We start from the raw sequence: 13,906 nt of genomic DNA, 5'->3' as shown, positions 1-13,906 counted from the left end.
TTGTTTCGATGCTGCCCGGATTGCTGTAATATCTACATCCGCATGCAATTGGAGATTATCGGTAGTGACATCGGGAGCTGGGGAGAATCGGCAAATGCCGGCATTTTTGACTAGCGTGAACAACTGGCCAAATCTGCACACCGTATGCTCCAGTATTTTTTTGCGCAGCACCTGACGAGGCTAAATTGGGGACAACGGTGGTGTGTTCTAAGCTGTAGTTCTGAGGACGCCAAATTAGTATGACCCTTATAGGGGGAGTCTCGGATTGCTCTGGTAATGAGCCCACATCCAATGCGCTCTCGTGTATTCTTAGGTGCTGGAAAAACGGTTAAGATTTCTTGGCCGGCGTGTTTGATTGCACTCGGACGACCAATATCGGAAGGAACTTACAGACGAATACATTAAACGTTCAGTTGGTTACATTCTTCGAGATTGTCAGCATCCGCCTTCTTTTCGGTCTGTTGACCATGCGAATAGACCGGGATTGTTATAGCGCTCCGTATTGGATTAATGCGATTTAAGCAATTTATAAGTCATAGGAATTGGAATACTGAAATTGAGACGCAGTTGGATTCCTTCTAAGGCTGTCTTTACTGATGTACTACGTAGATCACTCACCATGAGATAAAGTTACACCAAAGCAGTTTCGTGGTGCTCAGCGAATTTGAACAAGCTCAATATAACTTCACGGGAGATTTCCCGGCAAGCAAATGCTTATGGTATACTTTAGGCGCCGTGATTCGAGAAAATCTGCTTTACATTAGCCTGATGACACGGGAATAGAAGGCTTAACAGGTTCAACGTGATCGTAGTGGACAGATATTACCGCACATATCTAAGCATACAAACAACGGAAACTTTGGAGCGGCTGGTCTCAAATACCCCTCTTCCGTTGGGTATAATTTGATTGGTTATAGCCTTCTTAGTCAGATGATATCAGAACCCCATAGGTGTACCTGAAAGCTCGTAACAAGATGCACATAGTCGTATATACGTACAGACTAGTCACGTCAGAATGGTTCATGAGTTCGTTATGCAGTATCTATCTTCTCCCATTCATCAAATGGTATAAGAATCTTCACTTCTACTTACATGCTTCGTCGTCCGATGAAACAATGTTTAGACCATGTTCCGGGAAACCGCCGCGGAGTTGCGGAGGAGTAGTACATTGCAGAGCGGAGAACTGGCTGACTTTGCGGAGACAGCTATGAGGAGACAGCAAGTCAGAGGTCAGTGGTAGCTATTAGCTATATAGTAGCCAATAGTGATTAGCTGGAGCTTTGCGATTCTTGATGTGTAGAAATCGTCAACGTACATGCATGACAGTAAGCTTACCTACCAAAACTAGGTTACGGTTTCCAAGGTTTATAGTACCATCATTTGTTTCATACTTGACATTTAATATTCTTAGGATAACCTACAATATTCATGGCCCTAAGAAATTTAGTAAATTGCCCTTTGACGTTATGACTGCCTACTTCTGTGGTGGTAGTAAGAGCCGTTTTATCAATTGATCATCACCAACTGCAATTTCCAGTCCCGACAATCCGCGAGAACGAACAGATAGCTCCAAGGTACTATTTAAATTCATTCAATCTCCCCAGAATCTGAGTTCAATTTTGTAATCATCACAAGGACGCTCAGTGACGAAGTGACAAGATAAAGGTCTCTCGACATTCATAGCGACTATGCTGCAATATCTTCCGGTTATCGCTGCGGCGATCTTAACCGGAGTGGAAGCTCAAACTCAATCAGTTTGGGGGCAATGTTAGTGGTTCTTCAAAAAGCTGATATATTGATTATGGTACATTTGTTAACATACATCGTTGTAGGTGGTGGCCAAGGTTGGACTGGCGCGACGATATGTGCTGCCGGTGCTACGTGCAGTGCCATTAACTCTTGTAAGATACGAGCTAATCTTTTTTACGTAGGTACATGTTGGAATAGTTTGCTGACGTTGATTTTCTCTTAGACTACGCACAATGCACCCCTGCTGCCGCGGCTTCAACCACATTAGTGACGAAAACGTCTTCCACAAGCGTCGGGACGACATCACCAGCGACAACACCCACAACGAAGCCTTCTACTACTGCGGCTGCTTCTGGAAATCCTTTCTCTGGTTATCAGCTCTATGCCAATCCGTATTACTCATCAGAAGTACACACTCTTGCCCTGCCGTCTTTGACTGGCTCGCTTGCGGCTGCGGCGACGAAGGCCGCCGAGATTCCCTCGTTTGTCTGGCTGTGAGTTTCACCAGAGACTTCCAGTTTCGTTATCCCAATGGGCAGAAGCTAAACTTTTATAGTGATACTGCGGCTAAGGTGCCCACTATGGGAACATATCTAGCCAACATTCAGGCTGCAAACAAAGCTGGCGCTAGCCCTCCTATTGCCGGCATCTTCGTTGTCTATGACCTGCCTGACCGTGACTGTGCAGCTGCTGCAAGTAACGGCGAATACACGGTAGCAAACAACGGCGTCGCAAATTACAAGGCTTATATCGACAGCATCGTGAAACAACTGAAAGCGTATCCTGATGTGCACACAATCCTTATTATTGGTATGTCCTTGAATACTGGTACCTAAACAGATGGTTTCCAAAAAAAGTCAAGACTGACAAATTCCTATCCTATAGAACCTGATAGTCTGGCCAATATGGTCACCAACTTATCTACAGCTAAATGCTCCGAAGCTCAAGCTGCGTACTACGAGTGTGTCAACTACGCATTAATAAACCTCAACTTGGCGAATGTGGCTATGTACATCGATGCTGGTCACGCTGGTTGGCTTGGGTGGCCAGCCAATCTTTCCCCAGCAGCTCAACTCTTTGCACAGGTTTATAAGAATGCAAGCTCTCCTGCATCCTTGCGTGGTTTGGCCACCAATGTCGCCAACTACAACGCTTGGTCGCTTAGCAGCGCGCCTTCGTACACTTCTGGCGATTCCAACTATGACGAGCAACTCTACATTAATGCTTTGTCCCCTCTTCTCACTCAGAATGGTTGGCCTAATGCTCATTTCATCATGGATACTTGTAAGTCCATTTGTACGTACTTCATTTAAGTCTTCATCTTACTAATCAAATCTTCTATTTTAGCCAGAAATGGTGTTCAACCGACTAAGCAGCAGGCATGGGGTGACTGGTGCAATGTGATCGGAACCGGGTTCGGTGTGCCCCCTACGACCAATACCGGTGACCCACTGGAGGATGCATTTGTTTGGGTCAAGCCCGGTGGTGAAAGTGATGGTACATCGAATAGTTCTGCTACTCGTTACGATTACCACTGTGGTTATAGTGATGCACTTCAACCGGCTCCCGAGGCTGGAACTTGGTTCCAAGCGTACTTTGTCCAGCTTCTGACCAATGCAAACCCATCTTTGACCTAAATCATGTGATTTCTCAAAGATACAACCAGGGATTACGGGTTTATATCGATTGAACTAAAAATTTTGCATTCTATCTGACTAGGTTCCATATTTCACAAACTATGTAATCAAATACGAGTGTTAAATTCAGTATACTTTCAGGACTGTCTAGATGTATTATGACGGTCATGTAGTCCGATGAAATTGATAGAAATGGTGTCTCAAACCGTTCCTTGTTGCTTCTTGCAAGTTTTCCCTCATAGGTATGCTTCCGCGCTGGTTCAATGCTGCTTCACCTATAACTCGTTTCTCTCACACTTTCAGATATGTGTACGGAGACTATTCAGTTTCATCATGCATCCATCCCAGAAGTCTAGCGGCCTTGTCAGTAGTCCAGAACCCCTGGTTTTTTGACATATCACCTCTAATCTGCGCATTGGGAAAATATCTTTTTGCGAGCTCTTCCGATGGGGTTTCCTGAGTCGTAGTCGGTGATATTATATTGATTATTTCAAATCCTGTTATGTTATCACTCTCAACCGCCAAAAGACAAGCTCTCGCTACTGCACGCGGATTGACCCATCCCCAAAGCTGACGAACCCCAGAATCGTGCCATTTCTCCTTATGTCTTTTTCTCGCCTCCTTCAACGGAGCAACTTCGTGTATCCTTAGACAAACTATACTTAGTTGAGGAAACCAATCGACGAAACATTTGGCTTGGTACTCGGCTTCGGCTTTAGCCAAGGCGTACGCATCCGTAGGTCGCTGTGGCGTGTCTTCATCGATGGGGAAATAATCAAAGTGTAAAGGCTTGTTCGAGAAAACTAAACCAATAGCATTGACTGAAGATGCATAGCAGACTCTTTTTATACCCAATTCACCCGCGGCGTGGAAACCATTGAATGCCGAATTCACATTGTTGCTGTGGACGTGCCAATTGGGCTTTCCGACGGGATCGGGAATAGCTGCCAAGTGTATTAAAGCATCGCAACCTCTGAAGGCCTCAAGTGCACCTTCGTAGTCTTTGGCGACGTCTGCAGTTCTCATCTCGGAGTTCGGGGTTCCATCGTGTTCCGTATGAGTGCGATTGATCTGTACTGTATGATGTCCTGCTTCGGAGCAGAGCTTCACCAGCGTTCTTCCAACCGATCCACGAGCCCCAGTAATTGCAATCTTCATTATAGCGTCTTCTGCGTATACAGAAGCAATTCCTGCAGCTCTTTCTATCCTGTAGCCACCCGTAGACGTATGCAGGGGACAAATCATTCAAGTCGAAAGCAAGCGCAACATATGAAATCTGAAAGAAGCTTGGAACGCACCAGAAATTTAGTTTGAGCCATTATATGATTTACTATGCTTACTTCAACTTCTCTACTTTACCAGCGAGCTTTTGGTGAGGCGTTGGCTGGTTCCATCAGTTTGTCGTCATAAGCGCACGGCGATACCCACCGGAAATCCGTCCATTTCCAGCCTATACGAACCTCGCTCACTTAAAAGCGACATTGGAATATATACAAGTATTTCTAACTGGAGATGTTAAAGTATATTAAAATTTATACACAGCGTATACGTTCCTTTTGAACTGTAAGCGACTGTAGTGGACTGAAAGTCGGCACTGCGTAGTTATTGTCACTGTAGGAAATTTTTGAAAAACGTGACCGCACAAACCCTAATTGGACCGGGTAGTAGCTACGAAGAGTAGCCACTTTGTCACTTTGTCTACGGATGTTATTAAAGGTTTATTTATCTCGTTGGAATTGGCATTCAATTATCTCTAATCTTAATATATGCAATCACTCTTTGCCAAAGCCCGTATTACGCGCAGGAACGCCAGAGGTCTTGTCATATCCAATACCTCGGGATAAATCAGATCTACTTGTCGGTTATGGCAGTTAGAATCCAATACCATTATCTTACACAATAGCATCATCCCGGTGGCATTCTCTGGCTCAGACATTGCCCTTACTCTATGTATGAGAGACTCTGCTACGAAAAGTTCTATGGAGCCTCCATGACCGGACAACCAGCTAGAAGTCTGTGCAAATATATCGAGAGCGGGGGTATAGGGATATTTACCTATGAGATCCTAAAACCTTGGAAGATAGCAGAATGGATATGCGGATAGGGACTCTTACAGCCAACTACCTATGGTTCACACATTATGGTATATTATGAGATCCCAGCGGTGTTAATCTGGGAGACGACATAACTGCGAATGTAGTAAGTTAGAGCGAAAATGCTTCTTATGAAGCTAGTCGCTAGCCATATCGTCCTCATACTTGATTTGAGCCGGCCGATTCTGATAGCAAAACGTTACCTTTAGACGAACTCACAATATCTGACAAGTAGCTTCCTAATCACAGATAAAGAGCCAATTCTATTCAGACGTTCATGGATACAATCTGAAACGATAGGATTTTCGATTCTCATACGCATTACGCTCTACTAATACGAGACTAATGAGCATGTCTTGTCTAATTCCTCAAATACACGCATCACATACACGATTCCTTCAAAATACTGGTCTAGGTAGCTGTGTATGCTCAGCTAAACTCGATAAGTTTGTCTATGATTATCTTGTTTCCCGGGACATGGAGCTCTACTTTCATTAATCATTGATGTATCACCCACGCAAATACACTCATCATCAAGTGGCAACTTGACTACTTGCTTCCACAAACCTTGCTATCAGCTCACCGTTACCGGTGCTTCAATATTACCATGCAGGTAGCCTCTAGACTCATGTGAATCTGTAAGCTGAGGCATCCGGGATTTGTATGTATCTTTCTGTGCACGCATGACTCTTCAATTCTTTTTCTACAGAAGTCAATGATAGGGAGAGCCTTGCCAATGGGTGGTGCTTGACTTGGAGGCTGTCACACTGGTACAAAGAAATTGGTAGAGAAACCTGAGTCGACGTAATATAGTTCAAAAGCTAATGCGCATCTTCAAAGTCGTATATAATTCATTGCCTGAGGTAGAATACAAGAGAGACTAATGCCGGGTATGAATTCCATATTCTGATTCAGCTCACATCGGCATCAGTTATTGCCTCAAAGAGGCAGAGTGGCAATGATCGTTGCTTCTTTCAGACCGTTCATCGCTATGCCTTTCCAATCCAGTTCTTTCATCGTACCCGTCGCAGAAAGGTCAACACAATCGTTTCCTGTTTGCCAACTTAGTTTGTGCAGGTGGTGTGCTAAATCAGGGTTTCTGACTTGCTAGATTGCAAACCTCATGTTCAGGCAAATAAACGTTAGAGGGCTCGTTCTGGGTCTGGAATGCTACCGTCCCTCAACCAGAATTTAGATGCGTCGTTAGTGGTGCAAGTTGGCAGTTGTCAACCGTTCGCTGTTCAGCACTCCGGCGGTAGTGAAGGCATCACTTATCAATAGTCATTGTGCTTGCGAGTCAGTAACTGCATATTAAATTGATGCAGTGCGCTTGTTCCGTACAGAGGACATAGAAGTTTACGATATTGGGGCATCATCATTTGTCCATCTGGATAAATAATGGCGGGACATGAGTGGACCAAATATACAAATCGACTCATTTTATATCCAATCACATCATCTATGAAGCTTCTGCTCGCTATAATCGTTATTGGACTCATCAGACTGGCGTGAACGAAATATCATTGGATCATCCGTAGGAGCAATACCCATGGGTATGCAAGTTATGGGTTTATCTACATGCGGGCCGCTCTATGACCCGCATTAAATATGATCCAGAAAGACTTAATTTTGAGATTTTTTTGAATCGGTCTGTGTGCCACTGGTTGTCCGGGACGGTTATGGTGGGCCTCCTATTACACTAGACAGAAAACTGGTATATTGCCATACATCCATACTTGGTGGGCTCTTTTCCATTGTTCAAGAAAGGGACTTGAGTAATGAGTCTAAAAGTCAAAGAACTTGATACATCGCATTCTTCCTCATGCGCGACGTTCTCTTTATGCGCACAGCTACGTAGTTGTTTTATGTTTTGATGTCGTATCGAAGTTTGTAACAATTACGGGATATGCATGATTCGGTTGTTGTTCTTTTGATATAGTAGGATTTATCACTCTATCTGCAGGAACAGAATTGTCCCGATCGACGAACGTTATATGCATGCTCATATTATCGTCGGCAAGGCAATGCACACTACTTTGTAACGAAACATTCTCTTCTCTACCAGGCGAGAAAATAACTTGGTGGACACTCGGTGAAGCACTGAAGTTGCTCAAAACTCAACCGCCCCACGGTCCAAGAGCGTGTCGACATACTCTGTACGTACTTGGCTAGTCTGGATTATGGTAATCTAGCGATATTGGGAATCTACTCTCCTTGCGTATGAGGGAATATATGACATCATGTTGATATGTTTGGCGTCTCACGCTCTGTAAACTTGCACTATCGAAAATACCTCTTGTACACAGAACAATCACATTATCACGGCTGTCAAGGATCATACCAGCTGTGAGAAGCTAGGAATGAATGAAATGTGAGAAGATTAATACGAAGCCAGATCCAACTGTCAGTGTTAAGTTGGCAATGCTAACCAGTTCCATTCCAAAGGTGACGACCCAACGTCCATGTAGGCGGGAGAAATATCCATTACTGGTCAACTAATACTCTGCGAGCACGAGTCGACATGCGGGCAAACGGTCAAAAAAGCTAAGTTAATGAAATCTCTAAGAAAATCAGCGTGAACATGATCCTGTCCGAATGGATAGTTCCATACCAGTAGTGACCTAGAGGCTAGAACAGAAGCGAGTCGATGTAACTAAGGGGTAGAGATAGAGTTTCCGAATCTCAGATATGCGCTAGATCTATTTCGTGTCTAGCGTCATCTGAGTATTTGAAATACTGTAAGCCAATGAGTCAGCCCGACCAAGTCCCCGAGTGGAGCCCGAAGATCATCAAATGGTCGCCGAGTACTAGCGTCACCTAAAGTGGATTAGTCTCCCCTGATCAATTTACAGTTTTCACAATGTAGGGCTAAGTGCGACCATTGGCAGCAACGGTGCGTCTGGTGTGGTGGGGTTTCTGTAATCCAAACAGGGTAAATGGTGACGCCCACAGTAGCTGCTTGTGTAATGGTCCGTCCGTATTACCAATACGTTATGAACTCCGTATCTGCGACTACACTAGCACTCCTCGTTTCCTGCGGAGAACTCCGTACATACGTAGGGACTCCGGATAACCGTTTATTTCGCCGCTTTTGCCTAGCGCTCTACACAAACTCCGTTGCTGTGAATTGGTAATGTCCTGGATGGGGCATTATGTAATGTCGCCATGTTTCAGAGGCTGGGGGTACCTACAACCTCAGGGAGGTCTCCGTAGGCTGTGCGGAGAACCCAGTTTACTTGCTTCAGACTGCTACTAGCTTGGAGCCTTGATGGTCTCACAACAAGTTCATTGGCCTTCTCGCAAAATCGCACCATGTATTCGAAAATTAAATCAAGGCTATGTAATCAAAACCCAAGACCGAGGACGATTGAGAACCCTTGACGTCGAAATGGACAACAGGATCACCATCGCCGTCTTGGAGTTTGTAAGCATATCCAATCATTTGCATGATGGCGTGGCGTACGCGCACTGGGCGGGGAACGATCTTCCAGCTAAATAGACCATTTGAAAAGTACAGGGTAAGTGCTCTACAAAAACTGTTTGGGCTGGCTGAACTATGAGCAAATGTCCGAGTCGATTCGATAGTTCCATGTGTGCATTTCTGGATTAGGGGCAAGTCGAATGATCAGCAAAGCCTCTCAACAAGTCAATGCAGTCTCGGAAATTTTTCACGTCCGTGTTTCTTTTGACGTGGACATTTGCCTTTGAATTTGTACAGAGTGAGTTAGGGCTATCGTGAAATCTACTCTGGAGTTTGTACCCGCTCAGTCAACAAAGTGGCGTGTGCACAGAAAGTTGGCTGGTTGCCCCATCTTCGCATGCACGCAATTAAGTTGCATACTAGCAATTCTGGCCGCAAAATAGTATCGAAGAATTCATACTATGTATGTTTCTTCTCTTCCTGAACATGCGATGCTCATGCCTTGGAGTTTCTTTAGACGGCGCTTTAAGGGGTTTGCCAAATGGCCAGTCTATCCAATCATCTATCCGGAGTGCCTGATTGGACCCACTCTCTCCCGAAAGAATAACGGCGAACCACGTATCAAATGTATTAATTACGTATGGAATCGTTTGTATTGAAAGGTGTCTTTCTTACATTGTACAGTAAATAATCAGTCACGTGTGCTTTTGGAACCCTAAGCCATTGTATTGTTGCACAAGTCCTCAATTACCACTCGCTAATAATGTCAAAAACGCTCGAGTTGAAGACGCGTCGATATCTGCATGATACTTTCATATGTGAATTGATTATCACCAGCTACATCCCCACAAGCCAGGCTTGAATTGAGCAGTAATTATACGTATCTATAATCTATTCAGCTGGTTACTGACCAGGAGGTCCGCTTTTCGGCTCGGAGACACCGTACTACTAGCAGTGGCCTGGAAAGGGATTTAGCAATTATCAACAATAATGATCCTAGAGCGGAAAGCCATGCGGAGCTCAATATGAAAAATACTTTCGGCACGACAAATAAGATTCACTTACCGATTAAAAGTTGAGGAATCCCTACGGACAAGTCATGGAAAATCCTAGATGACCCGAGCAATACCGGCGCTCTGGTGCACCCGTTAGTGTGGCACGAACGGCTCGGCTGGAGACCAAACACGGGCTGTGATGGCCTTGGCTGAGCGGTGGATCTAGGTCACGTTTTACGCCAGAAGACTCTAGTCTATGCTCCATGACGGAATGTGAACGAAACGAGTAATAATAATAATGGGGCTAATATACTTGCGGAAAAGGCTGGCTGAAGAGTCGATTCCGTCTATCTGAAAGGAATCGACTGCTCTTCCATTCAGGACTAGTCTCGATCGATCTGGACCTATGCGTACTAGTACACATACCCTTATTACGAATACGTATGATAAAATACGCAGGCTTTACTAAGTATCCTCTAATTCATATATTTCAGTAAGCGAGGAAAACTCCGATCGATGGCCCCATTCTTGTGGAGATTCTGACTGAATCACTTGAGTCGGCGTATCTCCGAGGGAAAGATACGTCCTGAATAACACCTTGGCCTATTCTTACATGACAACAATTCAGCAACACCATTGTGTCGGGTCGTATTTACTGCGTGAATACCTATGGGAGGTCCAGAATCCCTGACTAATGAGTGATTGGTGCGGTATCGTCGAGCCCTGCGGTGTATTCTTGCATCCCTGTCAGAGAGATCCACATGAACATTGCTCTACCGTCTCTAAATGTCTGGAGATATGTCAGCAGGACGTATAAAGTCCTCCACACACGGTAAACACGTAGGTAAGATGTATGTATTGACGATTTGCGCTCCTGCCTGCGCTGGATCCACTATTATAGCAAGTATCCAGCCGAAGCTAACAAGGGGAAAGAAAAAGAAAAATTAGAAAGGGACAAGGACAAGGCTCAATGTTCTCTACGATCTGTTTTACCATAGTTGCATAGTGCAGCTACCACATAGTGATACAGATATGATTTGCCGTGCCTGGGAAAAAATGTCTGCTCCGTACACGAATTGGTGACTTGCCCAGGATCCACTGAATTAGAGATTGGATGTTTATTTACACAAGTTTGTACGGGCTCTGCTTTTGGAAGCAGTCATATCCTGGACACTGACAGTATGTATCCGTCCTATTCAATCAAACTATCTAAGTTATTCCCTTTACAGTTCTTACTTGGTGCTAGTCCTACCATGATATAATACACAGTAACCACAGGAGAAAGTGATTGTGACGGCGAATATGAAAATGCATAAATCCTCCTCGCGTACAAGATAGACAATTACCACCCCTCCTCTCATTCTACAAATACTATCTACATATTCATGCCTAGGGCTTTCATCCGACCAAACCAATACAACTTTCTATAAACCGGCTCTAATATTTCCCAGGGTTAGAACTTTCCATACAGAACCCCGTCTAGACTAATTCATTGGTCTTCAGGGCGCCCGTCGCTTGGGCCAAAAGTGACCCCCCTCCCCGGTCATTCCTGTCATCCAGGCTTGTGCTTTAACTAGTTCGTTAGCTGCTATTTACCGTACCCACTCTTTTGGTTTATTCCCGTCTAGGTTCCTACGGAGCAGAACCTTCCTTTTAGCCGTCTTTTAGAACCTTTTTTTTTTGCGTTTTTTAGTCCCGAAGATCTCAGATCTTGTTGTGGGCTGCTTTTCTCATACGTACTTACCACTTAGACGTTAGTGCTTGCTCCATCAGCCGTGGCGTCCCAGATTTTTCCTGTGTGGTGGGTTCTGGCTAGTTTTCCGAGTACATAACCACTTGGACGCCGCTATCCTTCCTCCTCTCGGCCATCTATCAGTCGCAACACCAACAAACTGAGTTTATCTATACTTTCCCATTCAAGATTACATCGCAACTACAAACAATATTTGTCTGTCAGAGAAGTCCACGAAGATTATCAAGTAAGTAAGTTCGAGTTGCGCTGTTGGAAGCGGCTAGTCACCCCTCCTTCTTGTTTTGAAGAAGCAAAAATATGTCAAGTCTACTTCTTTGATTCTTTGTACTATCCAGTCAAATTCTCTGACTAACAAATGATTCAAGTCAATCACATCACATTTCAATCTCTTCAGTATATTGCTTTGCCATGGCGCCTACACACCGGCGTGGCCCCTGGGTTCAGGAAGAAGACAACACTTTACTCCAACTAGTACACGAGCAAGGACCTAATAATTGGGTTCGCATTTCACAGCAGATGCACTTCCGTTCTCCTAAACAATGTAGAGAACGTTTTCATCAAAATCTCAAACCATCTCTGAACCACACCCCAATCTCGGCTGAAGAAGGACTTATGATTGAGCGCATGGTCAACGAGATGGGTAAGCGTTGGGCAGAGATTGCACGACGATTGGGCAATCGCAGCGACAATGCAGTCAAGAACTGGTGGAATGGCAATATGAACCGCAAGCGCAGAGGTCTTGTAGTGCAAGGCACAAGCCAGCAACACTCCTCGCGCGCCTGTAACGGCCGGATTGAGGCACCATATCCACGAGCCAGCGACCACCGACATCAACACAATGAAATTCGACGGCCTTCAACCTCATCAATCACGAAGGCCACTCTCAGCAAAAGCCCTGTCACAGTCTCCCAGCTGATTCTTCATGAGCGACCAGTCTCACCAAACCATCAGGACGGCATCTCACGACATCTTGTGCCTATTCTCACATCCGCTAGCAATAGCAACAACCGAGTAATAGAACCATCAATGACTTCTCCAGCGTTTTCGGAAGTATCAACTCTTGAACCACCTTCCATGGTGTCGGATCACAATTCAGTTTCCTCCGCTTCACCGAGAACACTTCCATCGCCTCAAATGCTGCCAGTCCCGAATGATTCCCGCCTTTCCTGGTTTGCGGAGCAACATCGAAGAGGAAGTGTGCCTACCTTCTCTTCCTATCATCTCACGTCTTCTTCTAGAGAGGAAGCATATTTCTCGCGCAATTCCGAACATGAATCTGGTTATTCTAGACACTGGAGTGTTGACCACAATTACACCAAATCTCTCTCTGAGACAGCTCCACCTTCTTCATCGCGGCGTGACTCTCGCATGGGTCTCCAGTCTTTGCTCAACTAAAGCGCCACCCACATTAATACTTTGTCCCTTTCCTTTGTTCAACTACATGGTTGTTTTTTTCTGGCATTTTTACGGGCTTTGGCGGATAGAACTACTGATTTTGGGGCGGTTTGGTCTGGATACCGTGATATCTTAATTTATCTGATTCGACTACTTGATGTTTTTGGGAATCATTCGGGATGTCGGGGTTTGAAAAGCATATGAAGCGCAGATTCATTATACCCCTTATGTTTATTTTTGCTATACCACTTCGTCGTTCTTTCGTGAGATTGTGCTATTATTTGTATAGTTCTTGGTATAATTAATAACCACACGCTTACATTCATTGACAAAAACATCATTTCGATGCATTACGTCTGAATATTCTATAACTCGCACAGGAATCACAACCCACTCTCCGTATCTTCCCGCCAGAATGAATCAATCCCGGATTTGGAACAGAATCTGCCCTTGTCGTGACTGTAAACTAAATTGGCAAGGCTGGTTGTATGCATGGTAGACCCTCGTGACGTGTACATAATGTTCCTTTGTATGAACTAGAAGTCTCCATAGGCCCAAATGTACGAAATACCCAAGGGTAATAAAAAGCAATGCAAACGACGCCAAGCAAGGGGGAGAGGCTACATTTTCATCGATGATTTACTTAATTGAAGCTGACAGACGCTGTCAATTGGGTAACATTTCAGTACCTATCTACCAACAGGGTATAGTTCCGGCTTCTTATTTGCTTTTTCTAAGTCCATTGTAAGTCACCATGCCGTACGTCCTGTATACGCAGATATACAAAAAAGGAACGTGAGTAGATTAAGTGCTTAATGACAGTCGATACTAGTACCCACTTACCACCATGCAGTTTCTGTCTT

General features: G+C 44.6%; 3 protein-coding genes across 3 annotated transcripts; 2 read left to right on the top strand and 1 right to left on the bottom strand.

Annotated features, from left to right (window-relative positions):
- Nucleotides 1–1,688: 1,688 nt before the first annotated feature.
- TSTA_021900 (cellobiohydrolase, putative) lies at nt 1,689–3,386 on the top strand (the record flags this gene model as incomplete). The annotated part of the gene is made up of 6 exons (XM_002484322.1): nt 1,689–1,767; nt 1,833–1,901; nt 1,973–2,243; nt 2,306–2,559; nt 2,635–3,033; nt 3,097–3,386. The coding sequence occupies 6 exons, from the start codon at nt 1,689–1,691 to the stop codon at nt 3,384–3,386; spliced, it is 1,362 nt and encodes a 453-aa protein (XP_002484367.1).
- A 318-nt stretch (nt 3,387–3,704) lies between these two features.
- TSTA_021890 (UDP-galactose 4-epimerase, putative) lies at nt 3,705–4,544 on the bottom strand (the record flags this gene model as incomplete). Its single annotated transcript, XM_002484321.1, has 2 exons — nt 3,705–4,207; nt 4,238–4,544. 2 exons carry the CDS (start codon nt 4,542–4,544, stop codon nt 3,705–3,707), a joined length of 810 nt encoding a protein of 269 aa, XP_002484366.1.
- Nucleotides 4,545–11,425: 6,881 nt separating this feature from the next.
- Nucleotides 11,426–13,108, top strand: TSTA_021880 (MYB family conidiophore development protein FlbD, putative). The gene is made up of 2 exons (XM_002484320.1): nt 11,426–11,874; nt 12,014–13,108. Exon 2 carries the CDS (start codon nt 12,057–12,059, stop codon nt 13,041–13,043), a length of 987 nt encoding a protein of 328 aa, XP_002484365.1. The 5' UTR covers nt 11,426–11,874; nt 12,014–12,056; the 3' UTR covers nt 13,044–13,108.
- The last annotated feature ends 798 nt before the right edge of the window (nt 13,109–13,906 follow it).

The sequence above is a fragment of the Talaromyces stipitatus genome, genomic scaffold (assembly GCF_000003125.1).
Source record: "Talaromyces stipitatus ATCC 10500 scf_1105507295549 genomic scaffold, whole genome shotgun sequence".
Taxonomy (NCBI): domain Eukaryota; kingdom Fungi; phylum Ascomycota; class Eurotiomycetes; order Eurotiales; family Trichocomaceae; genus Talaromyces; species Talaromyces stipitatus.
This window is presented reverse-complemented; position numbering and strand designations above follow the sequence as displayed.